Raw genomic sequence first — 19,849 nt, 5'->3', positions numbered from 1 at the left:
GGACCCCTCCCCCACTAACAGCTGGGTAAGAGGGAGGGGTGCGTGCCAATATCAATATCGTGCAGACTCACTCCCTCCAGGATGTTCTTAGGACCGGGTATCAAACTGATGAGAGGTATAAGGGGTTTATAATAAACGATATATATATATATATATATATGGGAGATGTGATGATATTCCAAGGATTTTTTTTATTTGAGTATCGTTGTTGTCTTTTTTTTTTTTTCAAAACTGCTCGATGTTTAGTTGCTTAGGAGATACATTTATTATACATTTATTAAACCCAATAGCACTTAAAAAGAAAGAAAAAAAAAAGAAAAGAAAAATTATAGTGGCCACACACTTAAAGCACACTTAATATTACCAGTATGCTATCTATTAGTGGACGGTTGCTGGGTGTTACCTATATATACTCACCGTGCAATGTCCATTTAACCTATCTGTAATTATTGTTGTTGGGAGGAGTGTTGAACGATGTACATCTTAACCATTAATACTATGGCCCCCAGTAAATCAAAAAAAAAAAAAAAAAAAAAATTTAACACATTCTTTTGTCTCTGGTTAAGCAAGAACTTCTATGAGGGATCCGTATTTGGTAATAATAATAATTATAATGCGCTTTTTTTTTTTGAAGGGCAAACCAAACCACCTTACAATATTCACGCAAGGGTCGGAAATATTCGTGACAGTATAATAAAAGTCGTATTCACTATTGTCTCGTTTATCAAAACAGAAATATTTGCCTGTTATTGGCCACACAACTCGGCTGCCTAACAGGTTTGCGTGTCAATTCGCTATCGATTAACCAAAGTAACCACAAAGACCATAATAAAAGCCAGAAACGTATGATGTGGAATGTAATTATTGAGCTGTTTTTTTTTTTGTTTTTTTTTTTAATTGCTTGCTAACACCGAAACACCCACCCAAAGAAAGTATACAATGAAGTCTATGTTTTTAGTGGAATGAAGAAGTTCCCATTCGGCACCCTCCTAATAGATCTACCCTTTTTTTTTTTTTTTTCCCCTTGTGATTGGCCCCGGCAATGTCTATCAAAGAAGATTGATTCTTGGCTTTTTATTTTCTGTCTTGTTTTGTCTTGTCTTTGTGCCTCAATTTACGAATCTGGTATTAATAACATTTGGCGATATATGTCTGGGTTTGGTATCCAGTGTTCCTACCCCAAATATTGGACTAATTAGCGTCTTTCTTTGGAAAAACGGAAGTAGAACTCCGGAAAAAAAGAAGAAAACAGAAAAAAGCCATCATCATCCCTAAACTAATACATACTCAAACCCCCCTTCCCCCATTTGTTATCGGTGTTGTTCTCAAGTAATTACGAACTTCATACTATATAGGCCACTTGTTTATATTGATTGTCGTCGCCATCAGAAACTGAAATGCTTATTTTTACCGTTTCATCTAAAATGACGGTGACTTGACATTTTGTGTCATGTTCCGCGGTACTCTTATTGCACGGCACCAGGCATACCACACCCTTATTTTTTTAAACTTTTCTGTTTATTTTATTTAGTGTCTGTCGTGTGGGCCAACAACAACATCAAACCAGATCCAATGGTGCAGACGCCAGGATTACAGGATGAACAATAATTACAGAAACCTACACACATCACATTTAAAACAAACAAAAAAAACGAGTAAGTACTAATTGAAAACCAAAGAATAGGGAAAAAGCAGTAAAACCAATCATGCCAAATAATAATGATGGATATATCAAAATAAAAATGGAAAAAGTGGGCCGGGGGAAGGAGGGAAAAAAAAAAAAAAAAAAAAAGATAACTTATAATAATATACAATCAAATTATGTAAGAAACAATTAAATAATTAAATGAGGAGGAAACCTCTTGTAGGGATGGTGGTAATAGAAGTGATAAAGAAATGAAAATCATATCAAGGCTTTCCTTCTCTTCTTCTTATTTCTTTCATTTTGGTTTGTTAATGAAATTGGTGGTTGTCAAAAAAAAAAAAAAAATTAATAATAATAATAGATATAGCAAGAAGAAAAGTCATTAAGGATGGGTTTGTGTCTATCAAAGGAAGTGTGGCGGAAAAAAAAAAGAAAAAGAAAGAAATCAAATCAAATCATATTGTTCGTTGTGATGGCAGAATTCTCAGTAAGTATCCTCAAACCATGTTGTTTTTCAATTGATTTTCTCTAAGGTTGTTGATCTTTCTTCTTCTGGCATTGATGAACCAGTTACTGAGTTGTTGGTTTGTCAACCCGGTCTTGACGATCAATTCAAACTTCTCCTTCGAGTTAGGGTATGGGTTACTCAAGTTGTCATTCAACCAATCGATCAAAATCTTGGTGGTTTTCTTTGGCAAGTTGCATCTCTTCTTCTTTTTACCACCAGTGGCCCCACCGCCGTTCATAGAATTGACACCATCAGAATCGGACACTGGAGAAGAAGGAGATTCTGGCTTCATTCCCGCAGGATGGGATGAGGAAGAAGATGAAACATTCGAAGGGTTTGCGCCAAGCGGTGTGATGGAGGTAGGATACTTTGGTACAAATGGCTTGCTGGACAAGTCGTTGAATCTTGGAGAGTTTGTCGCTGATTGGAAAGCATTTGGGTATGAAGATGTCGACGACAAAGGAGTAGAATAACCAGAAAAATCGGTGAGGTTTGGGTTGCTGGCACTTGTAAGACGATGACCATTATTGAACTGTGGTAAAGATTGGGCATTTGGCATGGCTAGGCTCGATAATGGAGAATTGACTGGGGAGTTTAACGACGAGTTAGAAGTCGAGTTTGGGTTAGAAGATGTGGATGATGATTGGTGGGCAAAGCAATAAGATCTGAGGGATATCTTTGGGTTGAAAGTGTTATTGCTATAATCATAAGTTAATTCCCTGTTGAAATCAATATATGAGTTGTTTGACGAGGATGATGAGGTTGTTGAAGAGGTAGGTTGGAGTGGATGGGCCCCCACGTAGCGAGAGGAATAAGAGTGGTAAGCTTGAGTGTTCATGGTCATTATTTGGGTATCCATTGGGTTTTTCTAGATCTTTGTTATTTTGAGAGAAGATAATATTGATAACGTTAGGCAATTTTTTCAATTTTTTTTTTTTGCTGATGTCGGTGGATGTGTGACGGTGATATATGATGGAAAAAAAAAATCAAAAAAAATTGTATAATGACGTTGGTCGAAACCGAAAAGAAAAATGTGTCAGAAAGTCTAATGGCAAAAAAAAAAAGCAACAGGCAAAAGACGAGACTCAATATTCTATCAACAACAAAGTTTAAATTTCGATTGGGAAAAACGGTACAAGAATATATGGAAGAAGAGAACACAACAGAATATTTTCCCACCCAGTGGTAACACAAGCGGTGGAGGAGGATGGTATGGATGGATGATATATGTCAAGCTATATACTGACTGGCAGGATTAACTAAGATGTGAATTGAATGGCACTTTTTTTTGGCCAGTGAGAATTGTACAATGCAATCTCCTGCACGCGGCTGCGTTGTCTGTTTTTGATTTCTCGCCTTGCCGTTTGATAGAAAACCGACAAGAAATTGTCTCCTGTCGCCTCCTGCAAGGTGCCCGTGCTGTCACATGCGGTGGATTCATGTACACCGCCATGCACCAGCGATGGTTGAAGACAAAAAAGGCGACGCAAAAAAAGTCAAATTCAGCAATTCTCAGCAAACCGCATGGAGACCCCCCAAAAAAAGAAAAGCGAGAGAAAGAAACAAGAAGAAACCACAAACGAAGCCCCCCCCCCCCATCATCTCAGCGAATCAAATGAGCCCGAATGGAACATAGTACAACACAACTAAAGGGATTGATTGATTGATTGACACATTTGCCCTCCCGTATTAGTAATAATCACCAACAAAAATGCCTTGCAATATATATATATATATATAGATATACACACACATATAATAATAATAATAGTAATAATGATAATAATAACAAAATGGATTGTGCCTGTGTTTTTTGTTGTTTTTTCCTATATATTTTCTTTTTTCGGTAACTGCTTTGCTGTTCATTGCCAATAGGCCAGCGATATGACAAGACAGTATTGTTTTGCCCTACGTGTAGTTAGTGGGTGTTGGCAACACCTCATCTACCTCCCTCGTATGCAGGATGGGTAACATAAAACGTCGACAAGATCTTAGCTAAATGTTTGGGTGTGTGCTCTAATTACCTACTAAAAAAAGAAAGAAAGAAAGGACACCGAAGTCACCATTTCAATATAAAATAAAATGCAACACAAGGATATTCAGGGTCAAAGATTATTATACTTGGCTAGGTTAGTACATTCTGGGAATAGGAGAAATACTTTGATTTTCCCATCCCCCTTAGTTTTGATATTTCTGACTCTCGCAAAAGTGTCATAAAGCTGCAGAGTCAAAATTTGACAAAGAAGACGGGAGACACAGAAATGCCATTCTATTGTTATTGGGCAATTGTTTCAGTATAATTTTTTTGCTCATAAAGTTACAGATTATTTGCGGTACTTTTTGTAACTATGACTATTATTTTGCCACATTTGCATAAACAAACAGCCGCTATTCCAGATATAAGGCATGTGCCACGAGTAATCTACAAGGAATATGCAACTATAGAATAACGAGCCGAGTTTATTTCATCTGATGATTTTTTTTGTTTTTTTTAGTTTGTAATTTACTAATTACTCGGTCCGTCCGTGTATCTCATCAAAATCATCTGTTTCGAATATCTCGTGGCACTTGAACTACTTCTCTTCTCTTTACTCTGGCTAGCATCCTCATCTCTGTTCTTGTTCTTTGGTATTTTTTTTTTTTTTTTTTTTTTTTCGGTTTTTTGCAAAGATCTACACCCCCTTCTTCCTCTTTTTTTTCTCTCCCAGTAAGCTCTTCTCACCCCCACTCGGGAAAAATTTTCCCCCCGTAAAAGAAACAAAGTACCCAGTTGTCAACAATTATCCTATCAGAAGTATGTGTCAACCTTTATTTTCACAAGCAGTTCGCTCTTAGAAAGACCCTTGTTTGGTCAAATGGTCGATATTCTTCCATATCAGAATATATGACCCCAGTAATTTACCAATTTCAATTTCAGAAAGGGAAAAAAAAAAAAAACACTGACTACTACTACTAATTCACTCCTTAATTTAGTTATCTATTTAATAATAATCTTTTTTTTTTCTACTCAAGTATATATCAAATGGAGAACAAATGCGCCCTTATTGTTTTCGTGAACACAAATATAAGCGATTTGATTTATAAGCAATATGAATTTTAAAGGGAGTGGACAACACGGAATGTTTATTGCCATGCACTATTAACTAGATATGGTGGGTGATTCAGTGATCTGATTTGTTGATGAAACAACCATGACATACTTCGGCAATCGCAGTGCATGACATAACAAGAAAAAACCCTTAAAAAAAAAAAAATCCCGAGGGAGGGAGCAGCTTCGGAAAAACTATGAACATTTCAAAAAAAAAAAAAAAAAAACCAATGAGCACAGAAAGTCTGAATCAAACTGACAGAACAAGCAACGCTGTAGCTTTTTCTTTCTCCCTTCCTTTTGTTCAAGAAATAAAATAACAAGCCTGGCGTAAGGCAATTTTATTTTCTAATCAATTACTCAACTTTATGCATCATCATCCTATTTCCCTTGTTGCGACTGCTAGTCTTCCTAGCTGTCAACTCTGTACATATAATATCATCACAACTCCAGTTGGCAACCGGAGGGAAAGAAAGAAAGAGTCAAAGTGATGATCCCTGATCGATTTGTCTAACCTACTAGTCTACAGGCTAGCCATGTTTACGAAAAATTGTTTGAACATATATAGTTGCCACTCAGCCGTCGATAGGGTCTCTTTTTGGCTTTTGGTACAATGCAACATTTTTAAGGAGTGCGTTATGGTGGGGGGGGGGGGCAATAAGTTGCCCTGTTTTTTGTTGTTTTTTTGTTGTTTTTCCCCCCGGGGGTGAGAAAAAAGAAACACAAGGAAAGTAAAAAATAAATACAGTTTGAAACCACAAAACCTTAAAACGCAACCCAAAAAAAAAAAAAAAGAAATTTAAGCGTGTTTTTCCGAATCTCTTGTGGTTCGTACCTATAACAGGTAACGAGTACGCTCATTTTTGATGAAAATGTACCAAACCCTGCTTTATGGTGTTTATGACAAGTTTCAGTGTTATTACGTATGGCAATCTGGTTATCCTTTTCGTGCTTCTCTACTTTACATTGTTGTATCAACTACCTCCAGCCGTGCGTGGGTGAGCTTTAAAAATTGGGATATACAGACACAGACAAAGACAAAGACACAGATACATAGCGACAATCATCCTTTGATTTACAGTTTTCCCGAAAAACAAACCCAAAAAAGCTGGCCAGTTACGAAAAGACTTGGTTTTATTTTTTTGCCACATGCCCGATTGGGAGTGGCTCCTTGGGAGAGTTCTTAAGATTCAAGTGCCCACAGATGTGGATTATATGTACATATACTACTTAACAGTCAACATCGATTATCGAAGTCAGTAGATAGGAGCTAGTTGGGGAAAATCAACATCAAGGGACAAAAAAAAAAAAGAAAACCGATACTTTGCTTTGTTTTATTTTTTTGTTTGTTATTAGTTTTTCTTCATGGCTTTGTAATGTCCTCCATATTCTCCATGGTAAAGTCTGTTAATTGTGGTAGTCCATGAGACTGGGTGAATGGTCTATAGAAAGTATTAGCCTGCCAACTTCCTTCAATCATTTCACACCGATCGTTGACTCGCACCCATCCAAATACATCATCGACATCAGATCTTCTTCCGTACTCGGGAACCGACCGATAATCATATACTGGCATGAATGATCCTGCGTATTCTGCGGTTTCTAATTGATAACTGAAATCATGGTATATATTCTTGGCAAAAAAATCCAAGAGTCGGTTCATGAACTCAGGATTCTCTTTGAATTTCGTGTCGTCCAAATCAATGAGTTTTTCGGAATTGGAATCTGACAATTCATCGTATTTAACTGATCCATGAGAAATTTTCCCGATGGCAAGATGTTTAGGATCTTTTGAGAAAGAGATTAGCGATACATTTTTTTCTAAAGGATGGAGATAATACTTTTTGTAAGACACGTAGGTTCTGCGAAAGATAGGTTGGAACGACCTAGCAAACATTGTTTTTGGATAAGAGCTTGTACTCAAAAGATCCAAGACAGTTAGTTAGTTAGTTGTTGTAGCATCGAATTATTTATTTATTGGGCTTACTTACCACCCACCTACCTTTGCTTGCCGCGTGACTTGGGGAGATTCACCGGTCAGGGTGATCCGTGAGGTCACACCTCGACCGTTGCGGTGAGACATTTTAACAAAAGAAAAAAAAAAGTATGACTGATTCGCTTAGGGGAAAGGAAGAAAAAAAAAATAAAAAATAAAACGTTTTTTTTTTTTTGTATTATGAGGGAGGCCTCTCAGTATAACCATCTAATATTCAATAATTATCACTATTAGCATTCATTATCTGATCCATTTCAAACTTCCTCTTTTCAATTGTTTGAATTTCTTTTTTGCTTCAGGTTTCCCGGAAGAGGCTCACCATCGTTTTTGGCATCTTTGTGGATAAAAGCAAGAAAACTTTTTTTTTTTTTTTAGAGAAGAAGAAGAAGAATCATCGAGGAAAAGTACAATAGATACTTGCGAATCCGCCTCTTTGACAAAAAGCCATCACCTTCTCCTATCACAATTACATGATTAACAAGTGTTGTTAAATATTGGGACTCGTGGGCATATATTATATGTATATATATTGATTGCTTGTTTTTGTGGCTAGTCAGATTAGAATAAAATCATAATGGAGTCGAACAACATTAATCATAATAATAATAATAGTACCATGGAAACCGACCAAAGTATCTGGGAAATCTATTCCAATGCTAAAAAGTTACTCTTTTTCAAACCAAGAATGGATTATCGTGTTGAACGTGAAAGCTGCAAAAATGTGCAAACCCAGAAGAACATGAATAATCTTGTCGATGAAGATGGTATGGTATCGACAATCTTTGAAAACGAAGAGAATATTAGACTGAAAACCAATGATTTCACAGACTTTTCCCAGTTCCTTGACTTTGATGCCAACCCCGAATTGAATTTCATGAATGATTCGTTGGTATCAACAACAAAAATCAACATCACTTCAACAAACAATACCTCAAAACCTAATAATAACCAACACAAAAATGAACACAATATCAAGACCATAAAATTTAATCCAATGCCGTCGCCGACTTCTGATTCCTATGGCGGATCCTCGACAAATTCGCGATCAAGAGCCAACAGTTTTACGGGAAATAGTGGCAAAAACGACAGTATAATAACACCCAGGGAGAAGTTTAATCAAGGGATCACAGGAATACCGACTAATGGGATTGCCACGCCCGTTTCAGCAGCTGAAAGTCCCTGTACGACTATTACCAATAATGGTAATAGTGCTACTGTTAATGAAGAATTCAATTCACTCATTGATATCTCAACTCTAGCAGGAGGAGCCAAGACATCACCATCATCACAAGAACTTGACAATGATATAGAAATTTCGGGTCAAATAAAGGCCCCAGTACCTACTCTGCTGGTTCAACAAAAACAACAATCAGAACCATTGCTAAAACAATATCCATCGAAAAAGACCTTGGAATCTCACACTCAACCTATCCCAATTAAGGTTGACCAATCATCATCAACTGACGTCAAATCTCCTAGTTCGGTAACGTCAACCAACAGCACCATCAAAACTGACAACTCCAAAAATAAACCTGTGACAACATGCTCAAATTGTCAAACCACAAAAACTCCACTTTGGAGAAGAAATAATGATGGTAACACTCTTTGTAACGCCTGTGGTTTGTTTTTGAAATTACATGGAACAATGAGACCTTTGACTTTAAAAACTGATGTCATTAAAAAGAGAAATTCCAAGAAGAATCTCCTTAGAAATACTTCATCAGGAAACCTTCTGAACTATGGAAGAAATAGTTACTCGAGTAGCAATCTTTCAAACTCTTTTCATTTCCAACCAGTACATTCCCAAAAAATTGCTATCAATTCTCCAAATTCACAAATAATGTTCGATGTTAAAATGAACCGCCAACACCCAAGATCTTACTCAAATAATGGCCAATTCCCCGAAAACAACACTCCTTCAAATAACCATGTTCTCATACTTCCAAAACCTAATCAATCAAAATCCGTCAGTGACAACATGAGTGATTGTTCATCTAGTTCTGCACCATCGATCAGAATTAGCAAAAACAGGGGTGGAAGATTAAGACATTCGTCTTCATTTGTCCTGTCTCGTCATGGGAGTAGTGTCAACTTGGCTCAAGCCGACGATTCATTAATGTCTCCAATTTCGCCAAATGAGTCGGAATTTTCCAATAATGAGGCATTTGAAATTTTCAATTCACAATCATGTGGCGGCAATGTTTCTCAGCCTTCTTCTTTGGGGAGTAATCTCAAGGGGTTCCAATCTAAATCTAAGAATAATTTTGCGAAAAATTCCCTCACTTTAGACATGAATTCTAAAAGAATGCCACTGTCATCTACCAACGGTATACAAGTTCGAAGCCCGTCATTTGTTAATCTTAATAGTCCTTTCATACCTCAAATGCCAGTGCCGTATGGTATGCTAAATCAACAACAACCACCACCACCAATACCATTACCACTACCACAGCAATCGCTGCAACATCCTGCTTTGCATTCTTTTCCACCCAAAGTGATCTCTCAGCAAGAATTCACTCCGGCCAATGGTCCAAGCACCATAAATAGTGATTTCAGTGAATTGATGACTCCAGAATATCAGACGGATTTCCTTAACAATAACCTGGGGTTTTTTGATATGAATTTTGATGATTCACAGGCGGAAGCAAGAAAATCTCAAGAAGTTAAGAAAGCAAGTACAATCGATACCAAAGATTTGGGCTGGTTAGGGTTCTGGTGATGGATAGCATTATTTTTCGGTTATTTTTTTTTTTTATTCTGTTCTTTTCTACTATTACTATCTTTATTGATACTAATTTCCATGTGTGTGTGTGCTTTTTTTTTTTTTCATTTTGATCTTCCTTTTGGCGTTTCAGAAATAAATTTAATATGGTGGGAATTTTTTTTTTTAATTGTGCTTCGTTTATTTTGTTTTAATCGTTTGTGTCAAACTTTTCTCCTGATTATCATTATTTTCCTACTTATTCACTTTTGTTTTTTTCTATAAAGAAATTGAATCTCTTAGTCATCAAAATTAGCGAAACAGATAATAATAATAATGATAATAAGCCAATGATCAATTTGTCCAAAAAACTATTTCTTTTTTTTTTTTTTTCTAAATGAGTTATTCTGTTGTTGTTTTTTTCTGTTGATTTTTCCAATTATTTATTTTTTCATCTTACGAACTGTTTAATATTCTACATCGTGTTTTCTTTTCTCAATCTCTTGGTTGAGACTTGTTGATTTTTTTTTTTTTTAATTTTTTTTTTTTTTTTTTTTTTTTTTTTTTTTTTTTTTTTTCATTTATTTTCTTGTTTTCTTTCCAATTGGAAATTCCTTATACATCTTGGTTTATATGACAACACCAACTGCATTTGCCTTTCAATAAGATGAGACTATGAAAACATATATTACGAATACATTTTAGGAATTCGCGAGAAGATTGATTCCACAGGTGAATTTCGAAAATGCAATAGATTTTCATTAATAATATAAAAATACAGGCTAGTGTACAAGAAGATCAAAATTATAAAAGGCAAGAAAAAGAAAAGGAAATAGTCGAAAATATAAATAATAGATGGTTTATATACATATATAAATATAATATATTATATATTATATATTATGCAGAGATGTTATAGTTATGTAGGGTCCTTTTTTTTTTTTCATTTTTTTCATTCTCTCTCACCATTTTCGAAATCATTTGTTTGATGGTTGGAACTCTTCTGCAAATTTTGCATTCTTCTTCTATTACCAAATGACATCAAATTCTTGTGTTCTTCTCCACCATTCTCAGGTCTTCTTCTTCTACTTCTTCCTAAGTTTGAAAAACTCCCAGATTCAAAAATCTTATCCACTCCCAATTCAACCTCATTATTATTGTTTTCTTTAGCGTTATTGCCAGAATGATTCTTGTTGTATCTGGTACTATTATATCTTCTAGAATTACTATTATTATTGCTGGTATTGTTGTTGTTATTGTTGTTGTTGCTATTATTGTTGTTATTGTTGTTGTTACTGCTGTTATTGTGGTTTCTGTTATTGCGGCTGTTGTTATTGTAATGGTGATGATGGTGATGATGGTTGTGATGGGAATCATGTTTGCCATCATTTTCATTATCCCTGGAATTGTCAGCATGCAACCTATATTCAAAATTGACTCCATAAACCCGTTCGGTAGAATTGATATCTTGAGAAACCAAAACATCACCACCTTTGATAACAGCATCCACCTCTCTAATGGTTTTCAACACTGCAGAGCACACCATTCTTCGATCATTGAACAACAACCTGTTAGACAGTTTGACATGCTCTTCGTCGTCATCACTATTCTCAATGCTCTTGAAAGTGTCTTTAATTGGGTTTTTAAGTTCTGGGTTGCTGTTGAAAATCGACTTGAAATAATTTTCTTGGAATCTCTTGTCAAAACACAAGTTGGTATTCCAAATACTAATGATGTCCTCATCGCGTCTAATACTCAACACCAAACCGGAAATGTCGTTCAATAATAATTCTCCATTGATGTTTTCTTCAGCAAACAACGAACCCCCAAGAACTCTTAACACCAATCTTTCCCAAATCAACGCATTTCTTTTCCTGATTTGAACAATGTCTTCTCCGCCGATTTTTCCTGGTTGTTGCTGTTGTTGGTTCTGTTGCTGCTGTTGTTCATTAGATGAATCATTACCGTATTGTTGTGGTTGACTTCTTCTAGAAAACTTGAACATCCATCTACCACCTTTGGCATTAACCTTGTCTTCCCAAACTGGTTCAACTCCCGATTTGAAGATAAACAATTCTGACCCCACCGGTAAGTCATTGGTTCTTTTGAGTAATGACAATGCTTCCCATAATTGTTCAACCGACGCAATGGTTATGGTGGTCTTGCTAAGCCCGTTAAAAGTATCTTTGGTACACACCTCAGGGAATTCAATTTCCTTGGTTGTTTGTAAAAAAGAGTCTACTGATGTTGCAACTTGAGGTTGATTAGTAGCTTCCACTGGAGGGGTTGTTGCATCAGTGATAGTGCTTTCTTCTGATTTGACCGGTTGACGGGTCTTTCGAGAATGGAAAAAAATCGTCCATGTATATGGCAAAACATGGGCATCAGGCAACAACTCATTGACTGCTTGGTTTGCTATCTGTGTCGGGGATTGTTTAAATTTCTTTGGCTCATTATTATTATTATTATTATTAGTGATAGTAGATCTTTGACTAAATTGAATATCCTGGAAAAATTTTGATTTTTGAGTCGAAGTAGGCGTACTAAAATTTTTTCAAAATAGGTTAGTGGGATTGTTTGATTTTGGCATCATCGAAGAAAGAATTCATTAGAGACTTACCTGAATGATTCTGCCCAGGTATTGCTACCATTGAATGCTCCAATTTTGGAATTTGAAGATAATGAATCAAACATTGTAATAGCAATGGGTTACACACTAAAAGCAATAAAAAAAAATGGAAAAAGAAAAAAATAAAAATAAAACGAGGAAAACAAAAGAGCAAGATTCTGCTTATATATAGATATTTGCAGATATGATTGGTAGGAAGATTTTAGAATTTCACTATACACTTTTTGTTATAGTTCCACCATTAAAATTTGTTTAAAATATGAATTAAGATTATTAGCATTGAAGATATCCCATGTATTTCATTTTGGAAGTATGAAAAAAAAAAAAATTACCCTGAGTGATCCCCTCGAAGGTCTGTCTCTCTTTGCCAACATTTTTTTTCTTTGTCATATGTTACAATTTCTATCAATTATTGATTAATTATACCGTTATTTTTTCTAGATTTATTCTTGCTACCTTTATTCTTTCTAGATTTTTTGTTGTTTCCTCAAGGTTCGGTTATGTACAAATATGCTGCTGCATCACAATTCATCACGGGCAGACTTTTTCACACTCTTCTTTCTATTATTTTTCCCCTTTTTCTGAATTTGTTTCAATGTTTTTCCCTTCTTAAGTAGATTCAAAGTTTTGTGTTTCTCGCTGCCTGGTCCTTCCATTGGTTTAACCCCATAATTCTCTAATAAGAACTCGGCAATTGATTGTTTGGTCATTTTTCCCGTTATGATTTTCGGTTCATTTGTTGGATTATTTCCATCATATACTAAGAACATCGGCTTTTTCATGGCTTGATTATCAAGACCTGTTAATTCCATGATTTTTTCTTCAGGGAAAGAAGATTTGACATCAAAATAACCAAATTCCGCTACCCCTAAATAATCAATGGCCAACGATTTCAAAAATACACTTGGCTTATTTTTGGAATCGGACAAGAGAATCATCTTTATCTTTGACGATTTATTTAAGAGCTTTTGTAATACGTCGACCCCAAAGATTCTGCGAACATAACTCTTGATTCTAGTTTGGCTGAACCCAACCAAGCCACTAGCGGTTCTTTCACCATTATAGTTTTCGTCAACGAATTCCTTCATCAATGCCTTTTTTGACTTTGGGGGATTTTTATCCGAATACTTTGGAGGCCTAAACACTTTGATTGTAGGGAACCCTTCGATTTTGTATTTGGCACACAATGGTTTGTTGATTTCCAAATCACAGTTCACCGCAGCAACATTGACGATATCTTTTAATAATTTCCCGGCTTTCTTGAAGGCGCCTTTGAAATTGTTGCAATGGCCACACCATGGGGCGTAGAATTCTACCACCGAGGTGTAGTTTGTTGATAAAACCACTTCATCAAAGCTGTCTGGAGAAAGTTCGAAGACATCGGTGTTTTGGTAGAAGCCTTGAGCAGATGCAATAGCATTCACTAGAAGAAGAGCAAAAACCGCTGACAAATTCATAGCTGTGTATCAATATTACTATTTTCAATCATTTATTATAATAAGTAGCGACGGCCGATCTAATTATTACCAAAGAATAGTAGAAACCCGGAGTGCGTTTATAGTTGAATCTGTACACGTGCATGTCATGCTTTTTTCAGGCGATGAAAAATCTCTCTGTCCCAGCGTTTATTACCGAAAATTTATAATTGGTGTGGTCCACCATAAGAGATTGGGTATAATTAACAACAATAATATTAATAATGATCACTAAATACTTCTCTAAAGTTGTGATCAAGTTTAACCCTATGGGAAAAGACGGTATGTGATGCAAAAAAATGGTGGCATGAACATCCTTAATGAGAATATCATTGGAGAAAAAATTATGGAAGAGAATCTAAAAGAGTTTGGAGGAGATTGGAGGAGAACAGAATAAAATAGAATGAAAAAGGAAGCTTTTCCCTTCAACCACAAAATTATTTACTAACGAATTTTTAGGAAAAGTTGCAAGAGTCTTCTTGTCTTCTATCCCTCCATCAATGAAAGGTTCATGCTCGATAGATAGTCAAGTATTGCTTAGCTCCTCTAAGGTTGAGCCAACCATCAAAGTAACATTCAGTAAGTGGAAAGTGAGCCTCGCAAAAATTTCTAAAAATATCTCAAAATATCTAACATATTACTAACCGTTATTTCAATAGAAGATAAAAAAACAATTGAAGCTGATCCAAGAAATTTGAATGTCCAAGAACTCGGTAACTTGTTCGATCGTCACTCCAGACAATTGGGTTTGAAGGACTCTCTTCAAGCTTGATTATTGCTGTTGTTGTATAGTGGTGATGGTGGTGGTGGATGTGTTGCTAGTAATGTATGTACGATATTATGATATATTCTATTGATGGATATTAATAGAAAAAAAAAAGACTCCCCGTGTTAATATAATTTGTGTATTTATTTTTTTTGGAAAGGAAAACAAAAAGGCGAATAAGAATATGTTATTTGGGCTTATCCGTTTTTATCTCGCTGAACTGAAAACCTAGTAGACAATAATGCTGTTGAGGATCCTGCCATAAAGCATATATTCATTGGTAATAGATCTTCCCAATTCGGCATGCCTAATTCGCCGATCCTTAGTGTAATATGAAAGGATATTATAAGTTCAACAGAGATTTTAAAACGTTTAAATGAACCAATATGCTTTAGACAAATGTTATCATGCAGAAAATATGGAAAGAGAGGAGATAAAGATAATGCTTATTTACATTGATCTGGAGTAGATATGGGATCAAATTTGTATTCCAAGGTTAGTGGCCTATAGGTATAACATATGATTTAGTTAACTACCATGCTATTTACAATTTTAATGTCTATATCAGAACATCGACCATGCTCACCTTGCTTATTAGATTTTTCGCTATTATTTGATTATAGAAACTTCATGATATATCACTAGAGAAAAAAAAAAATTAGCTTAAAAAAAAAAAAAAAAGAACAGTAATAAATTCTTGCCATGATGGAGTGGCATTTAATAACTTTCCTAATCTATGTAATAATAAAATATTGCATCAATTTTACTTTTTATTAAACAACCTCATCGGTAATAATACTTCTACTGCTAGGACACTCAAAAAAGCGATAGTAAATATCATTAAGCTTGTGAGTTCTCAAAAATCTCTGCATGCCCAGATGTTCCATTAGGTTGAAAATGGTCAATATTTGTTTAGTGTTAACATTTTGGGTTCAGAATATGTTATCGTCCAATTTTTATGGGTCTGCTTTTTTTTCTACTTTGAGTGTAATCAAATAGACGCAACTTGCATTGACACTAATTCAGTATCGCTTAGTGGCTGTCCGGAAAAAAAACAGCCAAGGAAACACCTCTGGATTATCATCGCTGCTAATTAGTCTGATTCTGTGCTATGAAAAAGCCCGCAATAACACAGAGGAACAAAGAAAACAAAAAAGACAACAACAATGTCAATCCTAAAAATAAAACTGACGTCTTAATTGCGGTTATGAGTTTTGGTGGGTAAACTCCGGGGTAGCGTTTCATATACGATAAACAACAATAGCAACAATAGAGGCACTAGTTATGGTGCCACACGAAATAATAACAATAGATAGTGTCAGAATACACTAGCTAGTTTGATTTTTCCATCCACCCTACCACCACAAAACATCCAACACTGGTGCAATGATGGCCCGCCCAACGGGAATACAGGCTAGTGCGAGCCTTAAAAAACCACAACACAACAACTCGCAGAATCTCGCATTGCAACACAAACCCTTATCACAAGATATCCACCCATCAAAGATTATGCATTGAACTATTCCCCTGATTTGCAGCCTCGTATAAATAACCTTTGGTTTCCCCTTTTAATGATGGAGATAATAGATACCCAAATAACAATACACACATCATCTTTTCTCGTCTCACATTAACGTACAATGAGTGAAGAGAAAATCAACTCAACTTTTCAAGAATCTCCAGTGGAGGTGTCTCCAGCAGATGACGGTGAAATTCTCGAAGTCCGTCACTACACTCCACAAGAAATCGCAGCTAGTGGTAAATGGTACGATCAAAGATATTTTGGCTTACCAAGCTATTCAAACTCGCTTGTCCAAGTGGTGATGCTCTCGTTCGTCTTATTCTTATGTCCTGGTTGTTTCAATGCTATCACCGGTCTTGGGGGTTCTGGTATTTCTGATGCAGTCGTTGCTGATCATCAAAATATTGCGTTGTACTGTACATTCAGTGTGGGGATTTATTCTGGAATTGTCGTCAATAAATTGGGCCCAAAGATCTGTTTGATGATTGGTGGTTCTGGGTACTTGATCTACGTGGCTTCGTTATTGAATTACCAAAGAAACCAAAACGTCGGGTTCTGCATTTTCGCTGGTGCTTACTTAGGGGTGTGTGCTTCTTTGACCTGGGCAGTTCAAGGATCTATGATCATGTCATATTCCTCCGAAGATAGAAAAGGGTTATTTTTCGCGGTTAACTGGATTATTTTCAACGTTGGTACCGTTATCGGTAGTTGTATTCCTTTAGCTCAAGCCATCCAAACTGGTACTAGTAGTGCGTCCACCGGAACTTTTGCTGCATTCATGGCCCTCGTCGGATGCGGAATCGTTGTTGCCTCATTGTTGTTGCCAATGGATAAGGTCTACAAGTTGGACGGTTCGAAGGTGGTGGCCTCAAAATACCCATCTATTAAGAGTGAATTAAAGGGAATGTACCATGTTTTGGTTCGCGAGCCTAAGATTTATCTCTTGATTCCAATGTTCGCTACTTCCAACTGGTACTATACTTACCAATTTAACGATTTCAATGGCGGTGGGAAATTCGACTTGAAAGCAAGATCTCTTAACTCTTTGCTTTATTGGTTTTCCCAAATGGTGGGGGCTTTGCTTTTAGGTGTTATCTTGGATTGGGGTCGCTTTCGTCGTTCTGTTCGTGCTAAAATCGGATGGGTTGTGGTGTTTGTCTTAGGAATGGCAATCTGGGGTGGTGGTCTCAAGTTCCAACTTGGCTATGACAGAGACTCTAAACTCACAGCCATGAGTTTCAACGACCGTGGATATATTGGCCCAATGTTCTTGTACATGTTCTACGGGATGTTTGATGCTATGTACCAAAGTTTCATTATTTGGATTCTTGGATCAATGTCTAATAACCCACGTAAAACTGCCATCTACGCCTCTTTGTACAAGAGTTTCCAATCCGCATTCGCCGCTATTGTTTGGGCCTTGGATTCCCGGAAAGTCAGTTTCATGGCCCTTTTCGGTTCAAGTTGGGGTATGTGCGGTGGTTCTTTGCTTATTGCTGTTCCATTAGTCTTCTTTATGATCACCGACCATACTGATATGGAAAAAGATGGTATGAAAGAAATCTTAGAAGATGATGTTGTGGTGGTAAAGACCATAGAAGAAAGAGAAATCAAAGCCGAAGATGCTTAGTGGTTCATTTTTATTTAGTTGTTAAGTTTTTTAGTTAGTTATTTTCAAAGTATAAATTAATAATATAAAGTTGTTTTTGAGTGGAAAAATAAGTATGCTGGTAATACTCTTAATGCACTTAAATACATCATTCAGTTATGTTACAGTTCATTTGAAAATCTATGGCCAATAAAAGAAAAAAAGAATGACTTTTTAGCGACAAAAAGGATTTAAGATTGTAATTGTTGTCTTGATAACTGCATGGCAAAGCTATATATATTTGGAGCTTTGAATCCTTTAAATAGACAAAATAAAGCGGTGGCATCATAGAAAAACAATTAGCAACAATAAAGAAAGAAAAAGTGAGAGAGATATAAGGGATGTAGAGTGTAATTGTTAACTTAACTTAAACAAAATATAATTTTCATTGAGACAAAGAAGAGGATAATAGTGAATAAGGCTGCAGGATAAGTTAAGAAAAATGTTAATGGTTAGAATAAAAAGCAACCATGCCAGGAAAATCCGTGAGCTTCATGAATGTAAGCGCAACTTTCAGAGGAATGCAATTTATACATATGTTTGTTTGCTATTTTTTCGATTCTTCTTCTTCTTCTTCTTCTTCTCCTTTCTCTAGGCTTCTTTTTTTTTTTCAATTCGTACTGTAGATTCCCAAAGTGGAAAGCTCCAAGGTCACTACGCATCATGAATTCAATTGATAACAGAGATCTTTGAACATCTAGATGCTTGTGAGTTTTTATCGCTAATTCGGGCGCTACCAGAATCACATGGTATATATGGATGTGCGTTGTTTGTGTTGCTTGTTTCAGTAGAGATTTATTGCCTGATGGGAAATGAGAGCCCCAAAAGTCTTGGGGATATCTTTGAACTCTTACAAAAATCCGGGATTCCGTCTGATTATATTCACAAAGAAAAACTAGTCCCAACTGTTAGGATATATTACAACAATCTTCCAAGAATTGCAAAATATCAGGGGGCGATAAAGAAGCTTGTAATATTAGGTGACATACATAGAACTGATTGGGATTCTTACAATATAGATAATGAAGATTTCAAAACCCTCCGGTTGTTTTTAAATTGCTGTACTGGGGTTGGGAAATTGAAGTCAGAGGTGATCTTCATGTCGGATTTCCTAAATCAACGCAGATTTTAAGACTCGATAATAGCATGTATGAATCAAATATTGCCACAAATTTTGAAAAATGTACTTTCAGGTTTAGCAAATTTGGCTACCTCCAAAATATCAGGCAATTATATATTAAGACATCAATACTTCGCCTTGATGAAAATTTTCTGTTATTGAAGTTGACTGATCTTGAAATAGAATACACGAAAATCCTAACCCTCCCAAATGGCGAGGCTTTCAACAGTGAGCAGTTCCCATCTTTGGAAAAATTGAAATTAGTACCCACCAAGGTTTCCGATGAAATTCCCTTGATTATTGATTTAAAAACATTGAAGATGAAGGAATGCTCATACAATAATGGTCATAGCAATATCAGAATTATTCATCCGGAGCTGATATCGTCTTTCAAGGGCACATGTTGAATGCATACGATGCACTTCTTTCCGCGAATTAAAAATGCCAAAGAAATTGAATTTTCTGGTTTCAAAAATATTATAACCACCTTTGATTTCTCAGAGATCAGTAAAGTTACAGATTTGGCAGTGATAGATTGTAAAGTTCAAATTATCCCGCAGACTTTACAATATTGCACAGCTTTGCGAAACTTGGATCTCTCTTCCAATAAGATCAAAAAAATCAGCCCACTATACAAGCCCTTAAAAATTTGGTGTCGTTAGATCTTGAAAGATTGCCAAAATTAAATAGCATAAAAATTTTTGGATGCTCGATCCGCTTTAATAGACCGTTAATCCACTGCCACTTTGGC

The 19,849-nt window shown here is 35.9% G+C and overlaps 8 protein-coding genes across 8 annotated transcripts; 4 read left to right on the top strand and 4 right to left on the bottom strand. All coding sequences in view use genetic code 12, as the record gives it.

The window, feature by feature from the left end:
* Window positions 1-2,142: 2,142 nt before the first annotated feature.
* On the bottom strand, window positions 2,143-3,012 carry DASC09_024790 (homeobox domain-containing protein; the record flags this gene model as incomplete). The annotated part of the gene is made up of 1 exon (XM_064996082.1): window positions 2,143-3,012. The coding sequence occupies one exon, from the start codon at window positions 3,010-3,012 to the stop codon at window positions 2,143-2,145; it is 870 nt and encodes a 289-aa protein (XP_064852154.1).
* Window positions 3,013-6,604: 3,592 nt separating this feature from the next.
* DASC09_024780 (uncharacterized protein) lies at window positions 6,605-7,138 on the bottom strand (the record flags this gene model as incomplete). Its single annotated transcript, XM_064996081.1, has 1 exon — window positions 6,605-7,138. One exon carries the CDS (start codon window positions 7,136-7,138, stop codon window positions 6,605-6,607), a length of 534 nt encoding a protein of 177 aa, XP_064852153.1.
* A 673-nt stretch (window positions 7,139-7,811) lies between these two features.
* DASC09_024770 (nitrogen-responsive transcriptional regulator) lies at window positions 7,812-9,956 on the top strand (the record flags this gene model as incomplete). The annotated part of the gene is made up of 1 exon (XM_064996080.1): window positions 7,812-9,956. One exon carries the CDS (start codon window positions 7,812-7,814, stop codon window positions 9,954-9,956), a length of 2,145 nt encoding a protein of 714 aa, XP_064852152.1.
* A 934-nt stretch (window positions 9,957-10,890) lies between these two features.
* DASC09_024760 (eukaryotic translation initiation factor 4E) lies at window positions 10,891-12,632 on the bottom strand (the record flags this gene model as incomplete). Its single annotated transcript, XM_064996079.1, has 2 exons — window positions 10,891-12,481; window positions 12,559-12,632. 2 exons carry the CDS (start codon window positions 12,630-12,632, stop codon window positions 10,891-10,893), a joined length of 1,665 nt encoding a protein of 554 aa, XP_064852151.1.
* Window positions 12,633-13,088: 456 nt separating this feature from the next.
* On the bottom strand, window positions 13,089-14,024 carry MPD1 (protein disulfide isomerase MPD1; the record flags this gene model as incomplete). Its single annotated transcript, XM_064996078.1, has 1 exon — window positions 13,089-14,024. One exon carries the CDS (start codon window positions 14,022-14,024, stop codon window positions 13,089-13,091), a length of 936 nt encoding a protein of 311 aa, XP_064852150.1.
* Window positions 14,025-14,266: 242 nt separating this feature from the next.
* MRPL44 (mitochondrial 54S ribosomal protein mL53 MRPL44) lies at window positions 14,267-14,814 on the top strand (the record flags this gene model as incomplete). Its single annotated transcript, XM_064996077.1, has 3 exons — window positions 14,267-14,324; window positions 14,502-14,621; window positions 14,702-14,814. 3 exons carry the CDS (start codon window positions 14,267-14,269, stop codon window positions 14,812-14,814), a joined length of 291 nt encoding a protein of 96 aa, XP_064852149.1.
* A 1,634-nt stretch (window positions 14,815-16,448) lies between these two features.
* Window positions 16,449-17,960, top strand: DASC09_024730 (uncharacterized protein; the record flags this gene model as incomplete). The annotated part of the gene is made up of 1 exon (XM_064996076.1): window positions 16,449-17,960. The coding sequence occupies one exon, from the start codon at window positions 16,449-16,451 to the stop codon at window positions 17,958-17,960; it is 1,512 nt and encodes a 503-aa protein (XP_064852148.1).
* A 1,164-nt stretch (window positions 17,961-19,124) lies between these two features.
* On the top strand, window positions 19,125-19,505 carry DASC09_024720 (uncharacterized protein; the record flags this gene model as incomplete). Its single annotated transcript, XM_064996075.1, has 1 exon — window positions 19,125-19,505. The coding sequence occupies one exon, from the start codon at window positions 19,125-19,127 to the stop codon at window positions 19,503-19,505; it is 381 nt and encodes a 126-aa protein (XP_064852147.1).
* Between the last annotated feature and the right edge of the window lie 344 nt (window positions 19,506-19,849).

Source organism: Saccharomycopsis crataegensis (assembly GCF_037102585.1).
Source record: "Saccharomycopsis crataegensis DNA, jcf7180000000075, whole genome shotgun sequence".
In the NCBI taxonomy this organism is placed as follows: Eukaryota; Fungi; Ascomycota; class Saccharomycetes; order Ascoideales; family Saccharomycopsidaceae; genus Saccharomycopsis; species Saccharomycopsis crataegensis.
The sequence above is the reverse complement of the archived record's forward strand: the minus strand, read 5'-3'. Positions and strand labels throughout refer to the sequence as shown.